The sequence below is a fragment of the Branchiostoma lanceolatum genome, chromosome 17 (assembly GCF_035083965.1).
Source record: "Branchiostoma lanceolatum isolate klBraLanc5 chromosome 17, klBraLanc5.hap2, whole genome shotgun sequence".
Taxonomy (NCBI): domain Eukaryota; kingdom Metazoa; phylum Chordata; class Leptocardii; order Amphioxiformes; family Branchiostomatidae; genus Branchiostoma; species Branchiostoma lanceolatum.
The window spans coordinates 8262354-8289730 of record NC_089738.1 but is presented as its reverse complement, the minus strand read 5'-3'; the positions used below and the strand labels follow the sequence as shown (position 1 = coordinate 8289730).

Sequence of the window (27377 nt, the reverse complement as noted above, 5' to 3'; positions counted from 1 at the left end):
ACATACATTTGTTTTGAAGACAACCCTACCGCCTTTTCTACCATAGTTTTTTTACGTGTAGGCCTGTGGAATTTGTCAGGTTGTTGCCAATCTTTAAGGATAATCATTCACTAGGGATAATCACATATATTTTTTTGGTATTTTCAGTCCGCTACCTTTCAAACAACTATGATATTAGAGTTAAGAGAGAGAAGCAATGTTATTACAAACTATTACTAGTATTTCCACTAAAGCAAACCTCACCCTATTTGGTACACAGACCGATTTTTAATTGTACTGTTGTCATGTCCAACTCCTACATCCGCCTACATTGGTCAATTTCGACATATATTTCATTCCAAAAGCGATACAAAATCATGTCCATATATGTCTATATTGTAAAACTATACTGTTGTCGATATTCTAAAGTTATAATTGTAGGAAAGGTTAGCCTTGTAGTATTGTTGGTTTTAGATAACTGTTCTCATACATTGCACTATGTACGATTGTCTAGCAATAAAGTTTATTCTATCAGATAGAATGCACGAAAGTAAGGGACTTCTTGCTATTGTGTGCTCATGGAGAGACTTCTAAACGTTCCAGCACATATGAATTTGTTTCTAAATTTTTTCTTTACTATATTTTACTTCAGATGAAGTGCAGGAAGATTCTACGTATCGTCTTCACAACGCTGTTTGCGGTGACGCTGTTTGCCGGCATGGTGGCGGTATACGCCTGGGGTTTCCAGTTCATCCACAACAACCACCGCTACATCTCCTTCGGACTCTACGGAGCCATCGTCGCCCTGCATCTCATCATCCAAAGCATCTTCGCCTACCTGGAACATCGGGTGATGAAGAGAGCGGACGACTTTCCTCCTTGCCAAAACAAATCGGTCGCTCTCATGATCGCTGCGTATCAAGAGGATCCGATTCTTCTCCAAAAATGCCTTGAGTCGATCAGGGACATACAGTACCAAAACCTTAAAGTCATCCTCGTCATAGACGGGAACTCTGACGACGACATGTACATGCGTGATCAATTCGTTGACGTGTTCGGCGCGGAGAATTCGGACACTTTCGTCTGGAGAAACAACTATCATTCCAAGGAAAAACTCCCCGAGCACGTTCCGCAACTACTTCTAAACGGCGCCAAGAAGCATCAACAAAAAGTCGTGGTTTCTTCCCAGAAAGACGCCGGCGAGCAAACCGTTCAAGACGTCATAAGGAACAATAAATATTCCTGTATCATGCAGAAGTGGGGAGGGAAGAGGGAGGTCATGTACACGGCGTTTAAAGCTCTGGGTGACACCGTGGACTATATTCAAGTCTGTGACTCAGACACCATCCTGGATCCGAAGTGTACTACAGAGATGGCGCAGGTGTTGGACAATGACCGTTCAGTCGGCGCCGTCGGCGGAGACGTCCGTATCTGGAACCACTCGGATTCTGTCATCTCCTTCATGAGCAGTCTGCGCTACTGGATGGCCTTCAACATCGAGCGCGCCTGTCAGTCCTACTTCAACTGTGTGAGCTGCATCAGCGGACCGCTAGGCTTCTACCGTAACGACCTTCTTCAGAGCATCCTCGAGAAATGGTACAACCAGAAGTTCTTGGGGAAACACTGCACCTTCGGCGACGACCGCCATCTAACCAACCGGATCCTCAGCCTCGGCTACGGCACCAAATACACGGCTCGCTCCTTCTGTTACACCGAGACGCCCGCCCAGTACCTCCGCTGGCTCAACCAGCAGACCCGCTGGACAAAGTCCTACTTCAGGGAGTGGCTCTTCAACGCAAGATGGTTCCACAAGCATCACCTGTGGATGACCTACGAATCCATCATCACAGGCCTCTTCCCGTTCTTCGTGACCATCACAGTCATCCGACTCTTCTACGTAGGCGTATGGAACATCGTTCTCATCCTAGTCACGATCCAACTGGTAGGACTAGTTAAGTCTATCTACGCCTGTATCCTTCGTAAAAACCCTATCATGATATTTATGTCTGTGTACTCCATGCTTTACATGACCAGTCTTCTTCCTGCAAAGTACTGGGCCATTCTCACCATCAACAAAAGTGGGTGGGGCACTAGTGGTAGGAAAAGGATTGTAACCAACTTCATCCCCTTAGTACCTCTCATTGCATGGTTTCTAATTCTAGCTGGGGGCCTTGCGTACTCTATCTACAGAGAAGTTTTGGTACATGTTCCCTTAATCAACAAGTTGAGGCTTACATACATTGGGGTGGGGTTAGGTGTTTACTTGTTGTATTGGCTTTTTATTGCGTCCCTTTTCATGGTAAGGAAGTGGAGGGCTAAGACGTTCAAAGATGGGTACGATCTTGAAGCTCAAGGTTACGATAACCAAACGTTTAAGGAAGACGATAGTGGTAAGAAGATTCCGCCCGCACTTGACCTCAGCGGTCTTTCTTCCCGCCGCCCTACTCTGATCGCAGCATCCCCAGATTACGAAAGCGGCGTCCTGACAGGTGTGCCGCAATTCGTGTACCCCGACCGTCGTAAATCTAGCTTGACCAGGCGCACTTCCATCGAAAGGTGGGGTACTAGATTAGAAGACATTACAGGCCCCAAATCGCCCAGATCCCCCAAGGCTAGCTCGCCGACGAAGCTTCCGAGTTTAGCCGAAGGAGGCGACAATCGTCGTCTCTCGTTAATCACCGTGTCCCCGAACTACGAAAAGGGGATGCTGTCGGGAGTGCCGCATTTCGTGTACCCCGGCGGTCGTAAAGCTAGTTTAACTAGAAAAGATTCCCAGGAGCAAAGATGGTACCTCGCACCACCTGCTAAACCCCTTTCTACCGTAGATGAAACTAGCGGGCGGTCTAGCCCCGTATCCACCGCACCGGTTTCTGAAGCAAACGTACCGCCGACCCTTCCTCAGATTCCGGCGGTCGCAAATGCCAGTGCCCCCGTCAAGCTAGGCAATATCCCCGTTACCATAATACCGGGTAGACCGAGACTTACACACCCGACAATTAAGCATGGAGATGACTATGTAGAGCATGGATACAACTTTAGCAAACTAGCAAATTAGAAATGTTCTCAATTTCTAAATACAAAAGTATGATAGTTGAACATTTTGTAATTTGTCAAGTTGAAATGTCAACAAACAAAAGCTGCCATACGGTGTTAATCATAGAGAGAATGTTTGTCAAATATTAGTTGACATCGAGTGTTTTGTTACCCACAATTGTACAGAATTTTTTTATTTTCTTATTTCATTGTGATAGGTGAGAATTTTAAGAGTTGTCATAATTTGTCGATAGGGCTGGTTCCTACGAAAGACATGTTAAGGTTTATACTTTGAAGATATACTTTTGTTGTTAACACTCATTTGTACAGTATTTATTTAAACTATCATATCGCATTGTACATAACGTTCTCATCAACAAGACTGTTTTGAATAAAGCATTATACTTTTAAGTTCATCTGTCTGTCTGATTTAATCTGCTTATAGATATTTTTAAGTGAATGTCATGGATTGTAGGTGGCGCTTCTCAGAGCAGCCACTGAGTTACATATGCATATTTTTGATATGAACTAGTGTTTTTAAAAGTCGTAATAGGTCATTCTAAATCTACGTGAAGACGTCTTGGACTGCCAATAACGGTTTCTCCGGCATTAAGCCTAATGTCCTGTGTATTTTCTCATTTTTACAAGTCGTACGTATATACCCTAACATAGCCTCATCTGCAGTACCGCCTTTGGTCGTCACGAGAAAAGTAGCAAAACGACCGTCATATTGCCAAATTGGGAATGGCAAAATCGTGCAAGGCTCACAAAGGGTTTGAACCTGTAAGGCTTATTTGACTTTGTTTTCAACAATTCTAGTTTTTTTTTTTTAAGTCAAGGATGACAACATCTAAGATATTCAATAAACGAAGCAATCCTACATTAGGTAATAAAAGATATTATCCTTCCCATGAGGGAACTTCAGGCATAAGCCTCAAGCGTCAAACCTCTACATGTAAAAGAACCCAACACACTTATCGAGAAGAATAGGGGTGACCCGGTGAGCTTGGCCCAAAACGTGAGCCGTAGGGAAGCCCCATTGCACTACCACTAGCTACTTGAAAAAGCATCATGCTTCACCTAAATTGAGGATGACTGCTTTACCATTAGTTTACATTCGCTGTGAATTGTCACATTCTGAAAGGCTACTATATCTCCATTTAGTCGTATTTTGTGAAACAGGAAAACTTTGAACAAATGCAACGGCGGATTTTGCTTGTTACCCTATAAATTGTCATTTCAAAAGTTTGTACGGTATGTGTACATGTATTGTGTAAGAGTGCAATATGACATTGGGCACCGGAGGGAGCTGTTTGATGGTCTGAATTCTTGTTATTACGCCATACACACTAACTCATGTACGCCCACTAGCGAGTAAATTTAGAACTGCCGTACCCAGCACAGAAAGTTGCAAGAGATCCCCCAAGGGATCAGACTCGTACACAATGGCACGGGTCAAGGACAAGGAACCTTACATAATGGCCCCTATTGTCCACATGGCACGCTACTGTAAAGATATATAACTTGATATTAAACATACTTGCAAAATGAGTGAGTCAAATATGTTAACTTTGTAAAGCATGTCTCCTGAATATCTATCTCCATGAAAAATGGAGATATAGTTTTGGGTGTGTCTGTCTGTCTGTTTGTTTGTTTGTTTGTCTGTTTGTGTTTCCGCACCACTCCAGTCAGCATAACTCAAGAGCCTCTTGATGGATTACAATGATATGTGGTATGTGGGCGGGTGTTGTGAAGCCGACATTCAAGGTCGATTTTGGGCCCCCTGGTATGTGACCTTGGTACTGCAGCAGAACTTCAACTATTGTATCTTTTGGACCTAATAAAGAGGTGGTGTAAGTTTGGGCCCCCTAGCAGCTCCCTCTGGAACTGCAGGGGCGTTTTTGTGGAAATCTTCTAAGGAGAATAACTGAACAAAGGAACAACGGATTTCCATGATATTTAGTATGCAGGTAGCTTAGATAGAGATATACACTAGAAAGGCAACATTTGCGAGCAAATACAGCATGTTTAGCCATACTCCTCGCCATGCAAAAAATGGACTCTCCCAAAATAACAATGGACCATTCTAAAATACTTCCACTAAAAAAATGAATCACCCCAGTCCAAAATTGAGTCTTCCAGTAGCACCTCAACACAAAATGGACCAGTCCACAACCATATCCACTAATTGATTAACAAATACACTTCTGCTAAAAAATGGACTTTTTCATAATCATTCCAGCTCAAAATTGAAAGAAATAATTAAAGAATCCTCCCCTTGCAAGAATGGGATATTCCGTGCCATTTCCATGTAAACCAGTCGAAAAATATCCGCTGAAAATTACACTCTTGCGCATAATCAACCCAGTTCAAAATTGAATTAAAAAAGATCAACCCCAGGGAAGAATGAAGTTTTCCATAGTATACATATGAAGATTTGACAGGAGACGAAGGAAATGACCAAAAACAACATATTTGAGTCAATTCAAAGTCACCGAGAGGGTTTTAATATAATATTTGTAATATGTTTGAACTATTTTGATTAAAAGAATGTCTAAGTCACAATAGTTCTAAAGTGTTCAAACAATTAGAATTGAAACTTATAACATGTTTGAACTTATTTCACATACGTTGGAAACATTTCGAACGTAACTACACAAAAATCTCTTTATTTAGAACAGTTTCAAACCATCTATCCAAATGTTTCAATGTTCGAACAATTTGTAACAAAAGATTTTCACAATTGCCCTCATAAACGAAGGTGCTAAGTCCTCCTGTGTGTTTCTGCCTATTTTCGGTGGCCGCGCTAGACCACCAGCGGATTTGTTTTGACGGAGCGTCACCCGCGCGCGACGATGTGCACTGTTCGGCACCGCTAATATCCGGCATTTTCCCGCTCCAAAACACTCCACAAGACCCACGTTTTTAGTGTTTTGCCTCTTGTGCAACACGATTCGATTTGCATTACTAACGGGACGAAAATGATAGAAAAAATTCACCCCGTCCCGGCGTCCGTCCCAAAAACATGAACGACATGAAAATATATTTTCTTACAGATTCAATCACGAAAATCAACAGCATGGGATTCCAAATTTTTGCAACGGCCGACCATTTATCATGGTTGAACTTCCTTCCAAGGCGTGCGATAGATAAACATTCCCGGCACATAATAGTCACTAGTACCAGACTAACGCAAGCTCATGATGATAATAGGGAGAAAGTTTGTCAGTGAAGTTTGGCCACCAGAGGGTAACAGTTACATTCATTTAACGTTACAAGCTAGCGCAAAGGGGCGAATCATTGACCTTACCGGGGACTGACTCTACTGGCCTAATCATTCCTTTTTTTGCCGAATTCTACGATCCATACGCCCGTACGTAGGACATGTAGGATGTAGGAAGGCCTGGTGGTGGACGCTACACATCACGGGAGACGCGTGTTGGTCCGAGACAGACAGCGGCGTGCTTTCGATCGCGTAGACCAAAACGCCTGTCCCCAGTGAGACCATGTGTTTTGCGCGGCATGCCCCGAATCCGTCTACCATTGCTGAATGTAGCCCGATTCATAGAGGTCTATTTTGTAAGCATTATTTCATGTACCCCTCAGCGTGAGAATTCCTTGTGCAACACTTCGCCTACCACCCGCCTTTGATCATGTATGAAGTCGGCGGCAGAGAGAGATCATCAATCAATTTTGACAGGAGTGTCGCGCCAGTCTGAGGAGAAACGATCTCCCGTGTTGTGTTGAAGAATTTGGAGTTTGAAAATATCTGGAATAACTAATGGTAGAATAAACATTCACAAAATCATTGATTTAACTTGTTTTCTGTTATAAAATTTCCTAAACTGCAATTTAACCACTGAGTTTAAGGGAACATGGTGTTTTCCCGATAATCACGTTAAATGTTTATGTCCGGTCTTTCCTCCTCGTAAGCAAACTTCCAGCTTGCCCAGGTGCAAGGCACTCGGGGTCAATGACCTGTAGGTCATATGTAGTATTGAAAGTGACAGAAGTGGCAAATATTGTCAAGAAAGCCCAAAATAAATCGTTTTGAATATATGTATGCCAAAAATGGGAATGTAGTCCTTTAAATATTTGTTCAAGCCACATAAACAGCAAATTTCAGGTCATTCGGTTGAAATACCAGGGCGCAGGAGGCCAAGATATGCTAAAAATAGCCTAAAAACCTCAATAAAATCACTTTCAAGGTCAATATCAAAACAAGGAAAAGAACGCACATTGGTTTTTGCCTACATTACCTCTGTACCAAATTTCAGGTCATTTGGTCAAAAAATGACAGAGATGAATCGATTTGAAGATTTGACAGGAGAAGAAGAAGAAGAAGAAACATGAGAGAAAACAATATGTTTAGCCATACTTATGGCTAAACATAACAATGAAGTACAAATTATGCTAATTGGAACTTACTTTGCATAGCTAATGACGAAAATCTATATTTGCAGTATTTTCAATTATCAGACACAAATACATGTAACGTATGTAGTTTATGGAAAGTGGATCATCAACAGATACCAATTATGCAAATAAATTCCTAATTTGCATAATTGATGCAAAACACCATATCTCATCTAATTGGAAAATTATAGGACTGTCAATATGATACTTAGTATGCAGGTAGCTTAGACCGAGATATACATAATGAAGTGCAAATTATGCTAATTGTGACTTAATTTGCATAGCTTATGAGGAAAATCTATATTTGCAGTGTTTTCCATTATCAGACTCAAATACATGTAACATATGTAGTTGATGGAAAATGGAGCATCGACCGATACCAATTATGCAAATAAATTCCTAATTTGCATAATTAATGCATAAACACCATCATTCATCTAATTGGAAAAGTATAGGACTGTCAATATTGCAACATGTGTAAGTTAGATAAAGGTGTTTATGACCAAGCAATGTGTAAGTCATTTGCATGAATAGAATTGTTCATGGAGATATGAGTTCGTGGAACTCTTGTTTGTTAAGAATTTAAACAACTTTATTTGTATTAGGCAGCAGACCGATTACTAATCCATACACACTCTTCTTTCAATATCTTCTTCCCATAAATATGTAGCAACCAAAGTCAGGCAAAATTCACGTGAATGTTCGATGTCTTTATTTCCAAGGCCACAAATCGTCATACTCATACAACAATATCGGAGACAGGAGTTATTCTTTCTGAAAATGCAGATGAATGCTTTCTGTAGGGACTACTGTAAGTCTTTTCCTAACCTCATGATGATGCATTATTGTACGTTGTATCACATGATATACATTCAGGGCAAACACTCTTGTGAAAATGTGCAAAAAACTCAGGAAATCTGAAATGATGATGCATATGTGTTAAACTTGATCTATCAATCTCAATAACATAAAAATTTTGCTATCCAGATTTTTTTCAGTTTTGTCACCAAAATCCCACAATGACCACCTTTAAGACATGGCATGAAGTGCACTTAATGTAACGATAATATTCGCTGGGTGGTTTTCTGTCACTTCACAATACTATGCATAACACAGACACACAAAACTTTTATCTTCCATTATTTATTCATAATAACAAAGTACACAAAGTATACCTTGCTCCCCTGACAAAAATAAGCTTGTGTTCTGTATAATCTCAGTCATTGAAGAATTCACTTGGGAATCTTATTTTCACATGATATGTTTGAAAATTACTGTCTTCATGTATAAGCGGATGTATCATTGGACTTGCGGCACGTTAGCGACCTCGATAACTGAGCGATTTAAAAGAGCGCTCAACGAATTTCATTGATTTAGAAAAATAGTCTTAAGATGTGTGTGTTTTGTGTCTTTCTAGTCATACATGTACATTTTGCATAATATTTCCATTACAAAGTCAAGGGTAACGCAAATCCAATTTTGGTCGCAGCAAGGTCGCCAACGTGTCGCTTGCGCAGTTCAGTGAGATGCTTGCTATACTTTCCATTGCTCTGAGACAGCTAACAGTCTACACTAACTATTTGTTCTGCGTCTTACAATACTAGCGACATCATTAGAAATATCTTGGGCTAAAACTACGGACAGACATCATCGCATATTTCACAGCATTATTAAAATATTGATGGTCCCTGATTCTTCTTTACAAAAATATATATAATATTGCGCACAATAAATAGTAAACATCTTTCACCAAAACATATGGCGTTCGTCAAATATGATATCCTTACATCATCAAACGTCCTCAACACTGTATGAATCCCGGCAGCAGCCGCATTTACAAGTTCTCCATGAATACAAGCCGATCATTACGAACCAGTAAAATATATAAAGTGCGAACCCAATGCTTAGGTACAACTGTTTCGTGTAGTCAAAATAGTCCAAGGTATCGTAGTAGATTGTATACGCGAGACCTCCGCCTAGAATGAGACCCCACGCTATGAGGGGCACCAATGGGATAAAGTTCGTAACGATCTTCTTTCGCCCGCTTGTACCCCACCCACTTTTATTGATAGTCAACATAGCCCAGTACTTAGCTGGTAGCAGACTTGTCATGTAGAGTATGGAATAGATAGACATGAATACCATTGTGGGAGACCTTCGTAGAAAGCAGGCGTAGAAGGACTTGATTAAACCAATGGCCTGTATGGTGATGAGGATAAGGAGAATGTCCCAAAGCCGTCCCCGGTAGAATAGTCTGATGACCGTCACAGTTACAAAGAACGGGAAGAGACCTGTGATGATGGATTCATAGGTCATCCAGATGTGATGTTTGTGGAACCACATGGCGTTGTAGAGCCACTCCCGGAAGTAGGATTTGGTCCAGCGGGTTTGCTGGTTGAGCCAGCGGAGGTATTGCACGGGGGTCTCGGTGTAGCATCGCGATCGCGCCGTGTACTTGGTGCCGTAGCCGATGCTCAACATGCGGTTGGTCAGATGGCGGTCGTCGCCGAAGGTGCAGTGTTGACCAAGAAACATCTGGTTGTACCAGTCTTCTAGAAAACTCTGGAGAAGGTCGTTACGGTAGAAGCCTAGCGGTCCGCTGATGCAGCTCACAACGTTAAAGTAGGACTGACAGGCGCGCTCGATGTTGAAGGCCATCCAGTAGCGTAGACTGCTGAGGAACGAAATCCACGAGTCCCGCTCGTTCCAGATTCGGACGTCTCCGCCGACGGCGCCGACCGTCCGATCGCTGTCGAGGATCTTCGCCATCTCGTCGGTACAAGTCGGCTCTAGGATCGTGTCCGAGTCGCAGACTTGTACGTACTCAACGGTGTCGGCCAGAGACTTGAACGCCGTGTACATGACCTCCCTCTTCCCTCCCCACTTCTGCATGATACACGAATTCCTGTTGTTTAGAATGATCTCTTCCACAACCTTAGCACCGTTGTCTCGCAAGGACGGTACGACCACTTCTTCTAAATGTTTGGAGCCCTTTTCTAGACTTGGAATCTCCTGAGGCAACGGTTCTCTGGCGTGATAGTTATGTCTCCAGACGAAAGTGTCCGTGTCTTGCGGCCCCATGATTTCCACAAACATGTCCCGCATGTACATATCATCGTCAGAGTTTCCGTCTATGACCAACACAACCTTTAGGTTTTCATACTTGATGTCTCTGATAGATTCCAAACACTTTCTTAGAAGGACGGGATCTTCTTGAAACGCTGCTATACACAACGCCACCGGTCTGCCTTGGTGAGGGGGCAAGTCTTCTCTGTTCATCTTACGGTGTTCTAAGAAGGCGAAGATGCTCTGGATGATGAGATGCAGGGCCAACACGGACCCGTACAGGCCGAAGGAGAGGTAGCCGTCCCCGGAAAACACGAACTGAAACCCGATGGCGTACACGACGATCATCCCCGCAAAGAGACACAACGCGAAGAGGGTGGTCAGGGTGATGCGAACAACAGTTTTCCAGTTCATCTGTATGGAAACAAAAGAAGTCAACACATTACTATTCAGTACGCCACTTCACTAGTAAAAAAACGGTCGTGACGGCTGCGTTGACAAACGCTCCCCCCTTTGATCTCCCAACCACGGTAACGTGCAAGATAGTTGAAAGAACGCAGCCGCTGGGTTGTGCGGTTGCCACTAGCGGTTGCCACAGACATACCACAACAGCCGGCTGATAGGTCAAGTGAGCCCCCGAGGAATTCTTCAAGATTCTTGATGAATCTGACCCACTCATGTGACGTCTATGCTTGAAGACATTCATTATCATCCAATGAAATCCCAAGTGATTCTAAATTATCAGTTATATCTGTCACAAAGCCTTGTCCTACATAAAATGAATTAATAGAAAACAGTAACTTTGTGTGCACAATGACGTCCTCCTCCATATCATGACGTTCATGGCTATCATATCAATGAACCCACCAGAAACAGCGTAATTTTGATAGGTCAGTTTTTACCCCTGACATTTTAAAGTCCTTACTGGTCGAGTAAGAGGTGACGCAAACGACTTAAGGTTTATATACTGCGTCTTAAACATGATGACTCAGCAATGAAGTTATTTTCCAAGTTTACGCCGGTTGTATCCTAGGCGTCAATGTTTTTTTGAAAATAAAAGGAATCTACAACGTTACAGATTTTTACGACAAAATCAAAAACGCAGTTTATGAGAAATATGTCATACTGTATACATGACATTTGTCTAAAAAAAACAGGACAAAACGTACCGATAGGTTAAGTGTCACGGCATCTAAGAAATACATAAATTCAAACATTTCGCGACAAAATTAAAACGCAATTTATGATAAATATGTCATACTGTATACATGACATTTGTCTAAAAAATCAGGACAAAACGTACCGATAGGTTAAGTTCCACGGAATCTAAGAAATACATAAATTTAAACATTTTACGACAAAATTAAAACGCAATTTATGATAAATATGTCATACTGTATACATGACATTTGTCTAAAAAATCAGGACAAAACGTACCGATAGGTTAAATGTCACGGGATCTAAGAAATACATAAATTTAAACATTTTACGACAAAATTAAAACGCAATTTATGATAAATATGTCATACTGTTTACATGGCATTTGTCTCCCAAACTAGGACAAAACCACTAGATTAAATGTCACGAGGATTACTTTGTCCAAACAACAGTTTTGTTCAAAGACATAGCGACCTTTCTGTAACCGCGTTTCCATTGGTTACGACACTTGTGACTCAGCGCTCGAGACAATACATAGAATCACTGAAAAACACATCAATAGGTCAAACTCTCCTCACAAATCTGTCAAGAGTTGTGTAATAGTTCGGTTAAAGAATACTAATACGATAACGACACATACAAATGCAGCCATTAATATCAATCCATGGGGTAACATAAATCCGCAATTTTGAAAAAAAAAACTGTGTGTTTGAAAGATCTCCGGTGCAGCACCCCCCCAGGTATGCACAGTTTAGATATACAGGAGTGCATTATACTGGGGGATGTTGGGTTGGACATCTGTTTAGACGTACTTTTCAGGGTGGCGGAATTATGTAGCCTGGTGGAATTATATTGGTAGATGTTGTATTGCAAAAAAAAGATACCACGTTGTCAAAATATTCAATGATTTTAAATAAATGCAAAAACATAATATTTTGAGTTTCTGATCGATAGAAAAATTAAGAGGAAAGCTACTTACACTATAGTCGTAACTAAAGTAACCTAGCTTGAACCCTCGTAACTTTTCAAAAAGCGTCGAAGGGCACCCGGATATTCAAATGAGAACACATGTGCCAGACGTATTTGTGACGCACTCAAGTTAACAAACTTATATAGGCGCTACCGCTAAACATATATACAAAACACATAAGTAAACAAAATAGAATACAGGCCGACATAAGAGTGAACAAAATAGAATACAAACTTGAAACGAAATATGATAGACTTAATGATATATACAACAGACATAAGAGTGTACAAAATGGAATATACGTCTAAAAACGAAATATGATAAAGTTAATGATATATACAACAGACAAAAGAGTGAACAAAATAGATTACAAACTTGAAACAAAATATGATGAACTTATGAATATGCAAGAAGCAAATGATACAATATAACAAAACGTCTTGGCGGAAGTCCGGTCCCTAAACTCAATGGTGAAATATCTAATTGTACCCACTAAACCTAAAAGAGGAAAATCATTACTCTCCAAGCAAATGTTCGGTTTCGGCTTGGTAAAAGTCTTTTTAGGTGTTTTTGTCGGACTTTCTTTTTTGTCACGATCTCTTTATGTCGCCAACCCCATATAAAGAAACCGCGATGAAAAAAGAAAGCCCGGCAAAAACGCCTATAAAAGACGTCAAAAATAAGCCAAAACCCAACATCTGCTTTGAAGATTGAAAACCATGACTTAAAGCATTTTGTAGTCATGTCCGGGACCGGGAATTGATAGCGGATGTATCTTTACACACAGGAGACGTACTTTTGTAGCACTGCCATAGCCTAGACTCCCGTTATTAATGGGTTGTGTTCCCAGCAAACAAAGCGAATTGTAGCCATTGTAAGTAGGTGGGCGTTGCCCGCGACATGTTGCCATGACGACTGTCACAACAAGGATGACGTGTTGTCCCACAGTTGCACAGTTTGTCCATTAAGGTCGTATCAGTCTTGTCTTACACGATATTTCTGTCTTAAGGTTTTCTTTTGGGATTAGGCCATGTTGGTTTTATTATATGGATGACATCCTCTAGCTCTGGGAACACCAAAACTGATGCGAGCGTGCGAATAAAAAAAGGTTCAACACTTGGCAAAAAAAAGGTACATTCATTATAAAATCTACGTAGCCAGGAAGGATGAACAAAACTTACCACATCGAGTATGATAGATTCTTCATTTTTGTTCTTCTCTGACTTTAAAATTGACTTTGGCATTCTACGATATTAGTGTCCGTTTTCCGAAACGTTTTTGTGTGCAATTTACAGCATACATTTTCTCATTCTTCAGCTGCTCAAGTTGTAAGATTTACAGTATTGCCGAAAACCTTTTTAGTTTTTTGGAAACGGATGAAAATTTATGCCCGCGTGGATGTCATCCATATAATCAAATCGACATGGCCTTATAAGCCAAGGTGATATATCAGAATAATAAGTCAATGTACACAAAGCGTTTTGTTAAGTTCACATGTCCGCACTTGACATGTGCATGTGGGCTGTCTCTTAACAACTTGTCCTATGCATGATTAGTACAGTGAAATGGCGTTTTGATATATTGCGTCAGGCGCACTTTGTTAAATATACCCTGCACCGTTTGATACAGTGCAGTATAATATACTGATTTTTGATCAAATGTTTTAAATGTGTAATTAGTACCCTTAGTACGATAGCTACAACAAAACGTTGTGTAGTACACTTCTAAAGTTCTATTATGATGATAGAAACCAGAGGAATATTTATGTTTCGTAACGATGCACATGTCATGATTTTATCTCTATGGTTATTCATAACAAAGCATTTCATTCCAGGGATCAATACTCAAAGGAATACCATCTATCAACTTGAATGAAGATTCACAAAACAGCTTACAGATAAACGGTGGAAAAACACCATATTTTCCCTCTAGACTTCATGGGATACTTTTAGATTAGTAAGTCCGGAAACTACACAAAAGGTTAAAACGTTCATTCACCCAGTAAACATCTCCATTGACATTTACGTGCTGACTCTATTGTATAGAAAACCTTGGCCTATGATACTTCCAATGACACTATAATAAATACAAAACTCCTGGGGATGTATAAGTCACTGAGGAATATCTCTCCAAAGCTATCTTGTAAATTTGTAATAACCCGTATTAGGTTCCATGATGTGATGTTGCTAGTGATGATTTATATTGACGGTGGCACGGATTTAGAGACAGAAGCAACCGTTAGGTCAAATAACTCGCCCTAATTCTGTCGTCATGTTTTAGAGTGAGCTAACTGCTGGGATACCAGCACAGTACTATTGTGTCAGAGAGACATTTATGAATGTCAGGCAAGGGCAGGTAAATTTGGATATCATTAAGAGGGATTAACGTGTCGCCTTCTTAGGATATGTTGTCAGGGCATCTCAAAGGAATTGTGACAAAAGACAATGACTTGGAGTTTTTACTTGATGGATGTAGTATAGCAAAGAAATATTTGAAAACTGTCTTTCGTCATTACAGGTGGAACAGGTAGGAAAATATGTGAACATAATATCTGTCCTTTTTTTCTTTCTTTCTTTCTTTTTTTTCCTTCTTTCTTTCTTTCCTTCTTTTTTCTTTCCCTTTGTTCAGTCTTTCGTTTTTCTTTAGTTCTTTCATTCTTTCTAACTTTCTATTTTCATTTTCTTTCTTCCCACCGCATGCTTTTTCTTTCTCTCGTTCTTTCTTTCTTGCTTCAACTTTCCTTCATACAAATGTTCTTCTCTACTTTCCTTTCTTAATGAATCTTAAATCTAATGTAAAAAAAAAAACGTCACCACTGGGGAGCAAAGTAAGCAAAGAACCCCGACATTTTCATAGAACCCTAACAGTTAAAAAAACACTTTCATTTCTTTTGCATACACAGCGTTGGTTACTTTTCCTCCGTGGTTAAAGTGTATATACAAACGCATAACTACACGTCACTAAGAAAGAGACTAATCATTCTATAGTGTGCCGGTACCATAGTTCCCAACGCAGCTAAGAAAAGAGTACACAAAAAAGGCACGCCCTTCGATTCTCAGCGTTAACATAAACTCCTATTTTGAGAAATGCGTACATGAGTCAAACGCGTTGTTAATATGGCCGTATTCACTTCAGTGCCCTGCCCATGCCTTAAGAAGTAGTGACCCTTGGCTAATTAGTTTGCGTGCATTGTCAGGTTCTCTGTAGAGAGATGGCCTAATTAGTAGCAGGTGCTTTTCGTCAAGAGAGAATGTCCAGATTCCTATTCAAAACTTCTGTTGATTCTTTCTGAAGCTATACTCTGTTCTCTAATGAAAATAATTAAGATACATGTATTCGATGATTATGTTTAGGTTTATTAACAAACCAATGGAACCAAAAGAATAGCATCCTAACGTTTGTAATTGTGTTGCAAGAAAAGAATTAACCACGCTATTGTCAAAATCACATCTTAACTTTCTCCTTGCAGCCTAACTCTGTAACCAATAGAGAATGGGGTGCCAAACGGGTACTTCAGTTTGCTAAACGTTAAGGGTTGCAGATCAATGAAAGAAACAAAAACGATCATATTCACTCACTAAAATAGTTTGCTACCCTCTCCATTGCAGGGAAAATGACAAACTATGTGATTTAACATTATATTTCTGAACTTACTGTCACGGTAGCAAAATGTGTAGTCAATCAGATTCAATCATATCGTAAGAGTACAAAACGTTAATGAATCTAGTTCATCTGAAACAGCAACTGCGAGGTTTTATTTGTAGGCCGTCGTACGATTTTGATGTCGTAGAATTTTCAAGCAGGCTGTGACAGAACCAGTCGCAGACAAAGATCTAAGGCCCAATTTACACACAAGTTTTCAGAGTCGACTCGGGGCTGTGTGTGAGGAGCTTTGGGATGTTCAAGTAGAGTTTTCCTACTAGAAAACGCTACTTAAATTGCCCAGGGTTCTCCTTGTACAGTCCTGAATAGACTCCACCGTCCAAGTCGACTCAAAAACGCGTGTGTGAATCGCCTTTTCCGAAACAAGACAGCTGAATTTCGTACGATAGATCCGTTTGCCATCGTACGACGATCGTGCGACGGATGTAACCAAGCTCTAATGAGTCTTGGCATTTTCAAGCACTTGTGTGTACAATCACTATGTGGACAGAAATTGTAAACGTAACTTTTGAGATAAATCTATTACCTACACTGGTGTTAATGTAAGTTTTTCTTTCGCGTTCCAAGATTTCTACTACAGAGACAAGCGTCCCTGTCCGGAGGTCAGCTTTTTATCAATGAAACCTTGCGAGTAGCTACTTGTGAAGAAAATCGAAAAATCGAACAAACTGACCTAAAAAGCCGCGTTGCCCTCTGTTTCAAGTCTCCGACTTTTCCGTCCAAAACATCAGATACACATACGCAAAGCCAAACATCTAAACATTCTTATAGATTACAAAAGATTTACTGGTATATCTTAACTAAGTCCATGTTAACCTTTGAAGAATGTTTAAGATGAAAATAAGATGCTACAAAAGTCACTGCTGCAGGAAAATGCTACTTTTGACTTGATGGTACTCCTACATAAGATATCAGAAATTTCGATCGAATGCTGCACAAACATGTGAAAAAAATATTTTCTGAAAGTGAAACATATACTTTGATACCAATACATAGTTAAGAATTCTTCCAACAATGTTTTCTATTATATCAGCCATACCACCTTCAACTAAAATACACGCTAACGTCCGTAGAACCAAGCATATACACGTGCAGTGTAATAATGATAATGTAAAGAACACTCACAGACAGTCCGGTCGCGACACCACAGTTAGTTGTACAAAACCACCTGTCCTAGCCAGCCCTTCAGAATGCGTAAACATCGCCAACCGCCGATACTAAACCACGTTTGCAGTCAGAACTATAGGATACTACAAGCACAATTCTCGTCTTAAAGCGAGAGATAAATGTTCAAGACATTTCCTAAGACGTACGCACGTCTTCAATATCACAAGGTGATGTGGACTCTTGGCGACAAGGACCTTGGGAAGAGGCATGCCGGGTAGTGCATATTTACTCTCGTAGGGACAGTCCGTTTGACAATTATGACGGGTCTGTCCTCATAATATCAACGCTTTGTTTCTCCACTATTAGTAACAGTGACAGAGTCAAAGGATGAAAGATTGTTCAAGAATCAAAAGATGTTACACTAATACCTTGGCAAATTAGTAAATAAAATGCCTAATTTCACTTCAATGAGAAAGACCACCACGAAACGGATTAGTGTCTCACGCATGGTCCCCGAGGAAAAAAGGGTGTACATTTGCTATTTCCCCCTGAGTAAACGATGTGTTTGAGAGTTGATTGATGATTCGTCACTTTTGTCAGAGGTCAGGACAAAGGTGGACCCGGTATTCTATAAAGTGCAGGCTACTTTAGAGTCCACAAGTGGGTTCGAGTAGAGTCGTTTGGGGTGTTAGTCTGTGACAGGTCAGGTACACATGTTTGTGAAGGGTCTATCGACTAGTGCTGATGGTCTTGCGACGGGGCAAACAGTGGGACACACATTATACGGTAGTTGTTAATTTTGGGGTTTTGTAAGTCGCCAATGTCTCAGCAAGTTCAGATGTGGGTTTTTTTAGCAATTAGGCCACGGCAAGTAAATTTTATTGATGACATCATTATTTTTCGCCTGTTTTTTTTAAAGAAAAACGAGAACTTGTGTTCCCTCCGGAGATGGTCAAAATGACAAGAAAGTACCAAAATGGGGAAATATGTCGTGTTGTAAATATAGCTTTTATTGTACTTGTAAAAGTGGCACCAGTGTGGTATCCATGCGTGTAGTTGCCAACTCGGTAAGTGACACCAGTGCAGTTCTTGAAAACTGGAATAAAAGACTTATTGGTTGCAATATCATATTTTGTAGCTCCAATCCTGTTTTTTTCTCCCTCTCGCATTAAATATTGGAGTCTGCATAGGATGTCATCTACAAAATTGACTTGCTGTTGCGAGGATGTGATCCATAAAATCTGCTTGCTGTTATGCCTTATGTCAGATACAGAATAGCTGAATAAAGACTTTCATGACGCCTTTATAACCATTAGGGACGATGACGTAAGTGTTTTGATATGTTTTGCACATCCCCATGCCGATAGACCAAAACATCCGTCTTGTTTGTCTTGTCGTTGTCTTCTGTGAAAAATAATTTCAAAGCAACTTGTCTTTTCAGATGAATTGGTATAAAAATTGATAGATACACACACTAGAATCAACGACATAGCTTAAAGGATTTTAATGAAAACAAACAAAATAAAATCGTTGGTTGATGTGTCCGATTATCTTATCTATTCGAAGAAAAAGAACATCACTAGAAGTAATAAACGCACTGCTTCCGACAATTTTTTTTTCAGAAATATTGATTTTGGGGCAACTAAATTCACAATTACACAAAAAACTTAGCGTAACTGAATTCGTTCGTTTTCCCTGTACACACTGATAGTTGGGCAGTAAACATCCGAAGACATGTCCTATTTGACGACAAACATTTTCCGATCGGTCTTAATTTGTTTTTGTTTTTTCATTTCTTCGCACTTGCTTCTGAACCCAAAAAAGTGCAAATTTTCTGCAATACTATTGATAAAATGATTTCTGTCATGCTATATTTCTTGTTAGTTTTTAGTAAACGGAAAACTTAGTCAACATGAAATAGCTGTATATTTGTGTCTAGATTGCCACTGGTTGTTACCAAGCTAGACAGTATTTGTTGCTTACCTAGACTACGTGTAACCAGACGACCACAGAATATTGGTCACTAAGTCGGCAATCAAAAACTTGTTAGGATTCTCCCGTCAATATTTGCATAACCGCCCTTCTATCTGTTTGATAGCTCTAGATTTAGGACTGAGCAACTAAGCATGGTTGGTTGTATGAAAACTTTTGTGTAATGATTTCTGCTGGTTTCTATATCTGTCCTTTCTTAGGATTTTTTTTAAATTTCACGCCGTACTTTTTAACGTTTTTCATACGCTAGTCTTTATGCAATCCTGATCAATAAATTAAAAATTAACAATCAACCCATCAAATTAAATGCATAGTCCCTAAGGATATATCTATCAATTTACATTCTCTTTATAAAGAAAAATAGCAGTGTATTAGACCTACTTGTACATTGGACAGTACATTGTGAATTAAGGGACGTACGTCAAATTTAGCGCGGACGTTCTTTTAAAAACGTTCAAGAGCTTTCATTTAAAACTAGCCTAGATTCTGACATTTTGTCATATCCTACGCGCAAAAGTAAGGTCCATATAGTAATCAATACATAAACCTCCTTGCTTACTTGCTTAATACATAAACTATTAGAATATTAAGTATCATTTTAACTAATACGTAATTGGCATCGAAGGCCCTTTTTCATATCCTGAAAGTTCAAGGCCTAAACAATTTATCAAATGTACAAAACACCTTCCACTATTGGTTTATTCCCTCGCCGTACCCTTAAGTACACATCTGCCCAATTACATCAGGATCTTAAGGGGACCGGTTGAATCGACCCCTCCCAACTGTCAATCAAAATGGACCAGTATTGACTCTCACCTGACGTGAAGATGGACCACCTGCCGTATTGTTAACTCACCTGTGGTACCTGGAGACCGAAAAGGTGTTTTGCCGAAACAAACAAATAGGGCGTTTTTTGCATGTTAGCAATATGGGAGTATTTCAAGCACCACTGATAGGTATATAAAGGTAGAAGTCTTAGAATACATTCTTGTACTGTGTGTTTTGCAGTAACAGACAAGAGGGTTTCATTTTGTTTGTAAGCAATATTAAGGTATTTAATCACATGGAGATTGCTCTATGTTTGTACGTAACAAACGAACGGAGCTAGCGATAGGTAAATAAAAGTAAAGGCCTTAATATACACCGCTTTACTGTGTGTATTGCAGTAATTATAAGAAACAAACGGATCTAATTTTGATTCTAAGCAATATTGAGGCATGCTAATTACAGACGGGACGTAAATAATTTCAATGGCCTTGACAAGGTATACCCCCTACACTGTATTTAGCAGTAACAAACAAGTTGAGCTTTTGTACATTTTTGGCTTGTCGGGGGCTTATATCACTGGACCCGCGATACGTTGGCGACCTTGCTGCGACCGAGCGATTTGGCAGCGCGCTCAACGAAGTTCATCGAAGAAAAACGAATATATTTACGCTTTGTGTGTTTCGTTGTCTTTTATTGATACTTGTACGTTTTACATGATATTCCCATTATGAAGTCAAAGGTAACATAAATCCAATTTAGCACGCAGCCAGGTCGCCAACGCGTTGCGAGTCCAGTGAGATAGGTGCTTAAGCAAAGCGAGGGTATGCGAAGCATCCGTTAAACGTGCCTTAATTGTAAGATACAACAATTGTAAGATTATCGTAGTTTACCGATGACGTAGTTCAATTTAATTCAATTCAAGACAGAGCACGCGTTTAGACACCATAGCAACGCAATAACTTGATGAAGGATGCATTGATATGTTTATACACCGCAAATCATTTGTAAATAGTCACATCTGAGTGTCAATATTACAACGACAAACATATTCAATTCTCATTTCCTTTGTGTACATTTGAGCGAGTTTTTTTACACCAGTCCGTGCCCCTCCCCCTAGCTAAGGATGATAGGTGCTGTGCGTTACTGATTTGTTTGATTGGGTGGACGACTGCTGACTAATAAGTAAGCACCAATCATCAAGTGGCTGTTTAATGTAATCAATTGTTTACGAGATGTCTATCAAGGTGTCAACAGTTCTGTGGTTTTGGTTGTTGCTACTGTCGAAAGGCTAAAGACACAGTATGCTCACGATGATATACACCCTGAAACCTGGGCACAGAGGTCTTCTAGCACGAATGAAATGTCCCGTAAGTTACTAGTGAAGTATATAGTATATAACGTTAGCTTCATAGTTGTGGTTGAATGGGCACGACTTATTTTCTTAGCCTATACCAAGGTAGCATACGCAAGGTAGCATGATGTTTTTGACTTGGGAGAAAACAAGCTGATTCGAACTCGTAACGTTAATGAAGTGGTCTTTGTGTCTTCTTACATACATTTGTACGTGGTGACAATTGAGTAAATAGAAACAAAACTTTATCATGGAATCGTTTTGCATAGTCCCTAGATGTGCTATCAACTTGCGGTTTCTGCAAATCCTACAACCGGTGATTGACGTTTGAAAAGGACGGCAATGATGCGCTCCTAGCGGATCTTACTGTAACTGTCTTCTTTGGCCTAACGGAGAGACCTGTTTACCCTATCCTGATAAATGGGGGTCTCTAAGGAACAGAGCTTGAATGAGGTCAAATTGCCATCCGTTACTGCAAACAACGAGGGAAAAAGGTGGGAACGTAAGAGAAGAGAAGACAACAAGCGTTCAAATTATTCATGACTTGGTAAGACTGATATAAATTATAAACCAAAATTGGTCTACAAATTAAACCGCAGTCATACATCTATATATGGACGTCGTACGATTTTCTATTTCGTGCGGTCTTCAGTGGGCCTACGACAACTATTTCCGACAGAAGAGAGTCTATATTTGTACGACACATACACAACTGTCCCAAGAATATCCCCTACTTGCTGTCGTGATCCTTTCGTACGACGTTCGCGCATGTTAAAGGGGCGTTTCCTAACCTACTTAAAGGTAGCCCCATAGCCTTTTTGAGACCATAGGGACAGTGGGTTGTTATTCACTGTGTCTAGGGTACGGTATTGGAAGGTGGAGCCCATCACCCTCCTCCCACCACCTTTTACCTCCCCAACCAAAGTCTGGTACCCAGTTTACACCTGGGTGGAGTGAGGAATGTCGTGTAGCGTACGTGCCTTTCTCAAGGCCAGGGCACAAGCTCGGTGACGTTACTGGATTCGGACCCAGGACCTCTGGGTTCTGGGCCAAACGCCACGCCCTTCCGACATGCACACGGACCCACTGTGGTATCAAATACATGAACCATCTACCATCAAAGTACTGAAGAATCACCCAGGAACCCGATACGATATCATGACAACACCTTCACACTAATGTATTTATTCACGGATCAAAGCCTTGTAGGAGGTCTTTCTGTTGGATTAAGGACCCTTTCTCTCACAAGTCAACAGTGATTGACAAGAAATCAACCAACACCTTAGGATTTGTAACGTAAGAAAGCACATGAAAGCTTCAAGAGGTCTTGATTGGACGATCTGTATGCGGGTTACATGACAACCTATAGGGAAAACATGCTTAAGGTCTCGCACCAGTGCACAAAACAAAAATAACAGCATTCCGGTTATTGTTGTACGGATTAGGTGGCAGATCAGCGGAGACATCTCGAGAAAAAGCAACCGTATTTTTGCGGTAACATGAACGACTTGACAACACGTCATTTTGATTATCAGATTCTACAGATCGCTACGAGTAAAATGTATCTATCTCTGGCTAGGATATTTGCGTGAATCTAGTGACATATTAATGTAACGATGAATTTATTATCATAATTGATATGCAGAAATAAAGATAATGCATAAAAAAACGTCAACTGATGAAGATCTATAAGTTTGTTAATTTTCAAAGACATATTAACAACAAAGTTATAACTGTTTTAGAAATTGGCACAATTCTGCAAAAATGTACCGTATTTCATTCTCATGATCATGTTTGTGAAGGGCGTGTGTCAATCAATTTTCCCTTTTGTCGCTAATACAATTTTATAAGCAAAGATTGAAAAAAAATGTGGTAAAACATAAAGTAAAACACCATAGTTTGTAATTTCATAGATATATTACTGCTAGAAAAGTATCAATCGTAGGTAGAAAAAGGTCTAATATCACGTAATCTTAAAATGCGGGCAACGGTTTAGATCTATCAAATTACTAACCAAACAGTTAACTTGTTAACAAGATTAACTTCGTGTTTCACAACAACACTGGAGTACACGAAAAAAACAACAAGATTTAACAAGACAGAATTTTGTTTATGGAAATTAATACATCAGTAAACCTTGAGCAAACAAAGATTAAACTGATATAAAAGCTTTATTTGTTTTAAATGTCTAACGTCCAATTAAGGGGTGAGAGCAATTAAGGTGTTTTCAAAAGGAGCGGCTGAAGAATTTGTCCTCAACCGGAACACTGGGCCAATCCCCTTCTTTCGCCATCACTGGACCATCCGTACGCAAATATCCGTTGTCATGGCTACCAAAAAACCGTACCAATGTGTGTGTGCCTCATCACGTAAATAAGTCAACCCCTGATCAGTTTACAAAGACCACGTGTTGTACTATCCCTGTAGTGTTTGGGAGTGAGGAAAAAGGATAGAAATAGTTCACCTACATAATTGTGATGTGGATTTCCACTGCGCCATCTTCTTCGATACACTTGGACCAGTGTGTTGTTGTCTATAAGTACGATCTCTTCAGGATAGAGTCTACTGTACATGGTTAGCGTCTGTTGTCCTCTGTTTAGTCAGAAGACAGAGAATAGATCACCCTTTTACAGGTGTTGTGCGCATCTGCTTTTTGAGAAATTCTTTGATGAATGGATTATCATAAAAACTATTCGGGAATGATGTCTTGAAAAGCTAATTGTGGATCTAAATAAAATGACGATGTTTTAGGATTGCATTTTAGGATTGTGATTTTTCGATCAAATTAATTCGTAAAAATTCTCTCATTTAGATACACATCAATTTAGAATAACGCAATGTTGTACAATGACGTTTCATATTAATTGGGAATTTTAAAAGTTCAATTAACTCAGAAAATCTTGATTTTATCTCTCTCTTTCCTTCGTTTGTCATTCGTTCGTTCCCTCATTTCTTTCTTCACGATTCATTTCAAGAACTGAAAACCTATCAATTACCGGTCAGCCGATACAAAAATAAAGGCGAAAACACGTCACAACTCGGAATGTACAAATATGACAAAAAAACACTCGATACACTAGTGTGCACCCAAAAAGATACAGTCCTACTACAAAGGAAAACAGTTTCAGAACTGCATTATTGGCAAAGTTAATTGAACGATACGACTAAGTCTATTTGACAAGTGATTAAGTAATCGATGTCCCTTTTGTAAAGACGAGTGAATGAAACAGTAACTGTCAGAAATGCACGGGTCCATAGCCATGTCTAATGGTTCTAAGTAAAAAGCTTTCTTAGGGGAGAAAAAAAAACACATGACGTTTTGTTTAAGAAAGGCGCGGCACGTGTAAGGGAATTACAACTATTTCGAGATAATTTGAAAAAATTGAAATTGTTGGCGAGGGTATATTTTTGTAAATGTTGAGCAGTATTTGTCTTATGATTTTTAAAGGCATGGTGATTCTTTTCCTTTGAGAAATTTTTCCATGTTCCATTTACCGGAAGTGACGTATCCTATCATATCCGCTCATACACAAGCGGCGGTGAAATGAAAAAAAGAAACTTATAATGATTCATCGTCATCTTGATCTTGACTTTTAGATTCGTTAGTCAGCAAGTTCTCACTTTTAGTCTAGAGAATAAAGTTTAACAATAGGAAAAGAATTCCCCTTCTTTTTCAAATAAAGTTTCCATTGTTTTCACGTCATTCGGCCCCATACTATAATATTCTATCTGCCATGAATTGGTACTGGCCAGGAGCAAAATGTCTGTATCTATATCTATATAACCGCCCTTCGGTGTAACGCACCAGCTTCGCACGCACGCGGCACGGAAGCAGCTGGTTATATTACACCGCTCGACCTGTTTCCACATATAACTGCAAGCGTTGTTTAAAACTATCTACTAGTGAGGATGCTCCTACAGAACTTGGCAACGAGTTCCACTCTATGATAGTTGGAGGGAAAAACGAAATCAACTCAATTCAGGGTTGATAACTATTTTACCTGAAGGAATATAGCGTACACAATAAAGAAGTACTATATGCGGTATACTCTTCTAAACTTTATCCTATATCACTTATTGGTAATGGCGAAAATAAGTAAGCTGTATTTGCCATTTTCCTCCATCGAGTTCACATCATATTCCATTTAGATGTGAGGAAAAAACACCAAAAAGCAAAACTTTTATTTGAACTTTCTATCTAACCCTTTCAGTCATAACAATAGTGAAATAAAAAGCATATCATGGCCATAGTGATAGAATTATAGTCTTAATATTAGTGCCAGAAATTGCAAGGTATAAAGCAGGACCGTTAAACCGTGAATAGACTAACAGAAACACGAGACCAAATACACCTTCTTGGTTTTCAATGGACCTGTAAAACTCACAGCATGTACCGTAGTAGTATCGTCACTACAAGGAACGGCAAAAGTCTCCAAGAATCTTAAACGCCCAAAAAAAGAAACCATTCTAGAATTACCATTTCCTTAACATCTAAGAAAATGTGTTAAATTGCTCACCTTGGTTTCTTAAAGTCGACAATCGTCTTAGGTGAGATGATCCGATAAAGGTCGGTTACTCTCGTAACGGGTGAGAAAATTTTCTTAACGGGTCGGGGGTGACTTTGTTCCGCTAGGGATATTCTTTCACGACGGTGTGCCGCGGAAATGCACGAGAGACCCACCGAGCCTAAGTGTCCGTTCACCGTACTCTAAAAACTTTAAAACTGAATCATTCTGTAAAACACCACCCAGTTGTATGATACTGGAAGCTATAGAACGGACCCACCCTTCTGAAAGGAGACACGCGATTGGACGACGTTCCGGTAGAAATAAGATTTTGATCGTAACTGACAGGTGTTGTCCAAAGGACTTACGGCATTATGCAAATCAGGTGGGTGTGGTACCACACCTCCTCTCACTTGTAGCAGATGATTAGGCTACAACAAATACAATTTATGGATGACATCACCGCGTTCATTAATTTTTGTCTGATTTTGAGATGATAAGTTAGATATGAGTCTACAACATTAGTGTCACTTTAAATTTGTGCACTTTTTGAATGCAGGAATAAAAGCCTGGTTTGCTGTGATACCATGTTTTGTCGCTTCAATTCTTGTTGCAACGTTTACAGCGTCAATTTTGAAAAAAAATGGCATGTATTGTTTTGCCCATCATGTTTTTTCGCCCTCTCGCATCAAATTTGAAGTCTGCGAAGGATGTCATCCTTCAAATTTACTTACTGGCGGCCTTACGTATTTTCAGACAATTCTGGGCGTGGATTCATAGAAAAAAAACGCCCGCTGGCGTGGATGAAAAACGCCGATGAATGGGGTTCGGCCCCTCCTTTGGGTACGTGGTAACGTTACGTTATTGTGAGGAAGTTGAGACGACATCCCGGGACATATGACACATGCGTTAAGTTTGCAGACAGGAAAAGAGAGCTGGGCTCGTCCACTTGCTAAAAAAATGATACCTATTCGTATATACGCCCCACTGAAGTATCATAGAGTGGAATTCGGTGCTAGCAAGTACTGTAGGAGCATATCCTCACAAGATGGCTTTGAACTACGCTTACCTTTCTTTAAAGATATGCAATGGTTAGGTGTGACAAGTTGTTCAGTGTAATATAACCAGCTACTGTCGCGCCGCGTGCCTGCGAAGCTGGTGTGTACGCCTCACCGGGCATTTATACCGACTATATAGTAGAGATACAGGTACTTTCCCGAACTTAAAATGAATTTTCTTGTCTAGTGCTTCTTGTTGATTAATAACACCAAAACCTCATTCAGTATATTTTCAGTTCAAGTGTTAGAGGTCGTTTGGTGTAATATAACCAGCTGCTGTCGCGCCGCGTGCCTGCGAAGCTGGTGTGTTA

General features: G+C 40.0%; 1 protein-coding gene and 1 pseudogene across 2 annotated transcripts; one reads left to right on the top strand and one right to left on the bottom strand.

Annotated features, from left to right (window-relative positions):
* The first annotated feature begins 596 nt into the window (after positions 1-596).
* LOC136423012 (hyaluronan synthase 2 pseudogene) lies at positions 597-3423 on the top strand (annotated as a pseudogene).
* Positions 3424-8440: 5017 nt separating this feature from the next.
* LOC136423485 (hyaluronan synthase 2-like) lies at positions 8441-26173 on the bottom strand. Of its 2 annotated transcripts, none has more exons than XM_066411652.1 (2): positions 26021-26173; positions 8441-10908 (listed from the first exon to the last, which is right to left on the bottom strand). In XM_066411652.1, exon 2 carries the CDS (start codon positions 10906-10908, stop codon positions 9220-9222), a length of 1689 nt encoding a protein of 562 aa, XP_066267749.1. In that variant the 5' UTR covers positions 26021-26173; the 3' UTR covers positions 8441-9219. The 2 variants fall into 2 exon arrangements, with proteins under 2 accessions (XP_066267749.1, XP_066267748.1); XM_066411651.1 differs by lacking the exon at positions 26021-26173 and adding an exon at positions 17411-17602.
* Between the last annotated feature and the right edge of the window lie 1204 nt (positions 26174-27377).

What these genes read in the sequence shown, in the direction of transcription:
- LOC136423485 (XM_066411652.1), bottom strand. Translation starts at nt 10,908, where the DNA reads ATGAACTGGAAAACTGTTGTTCGCATCACCCTGACCACCCTCTTCGCG.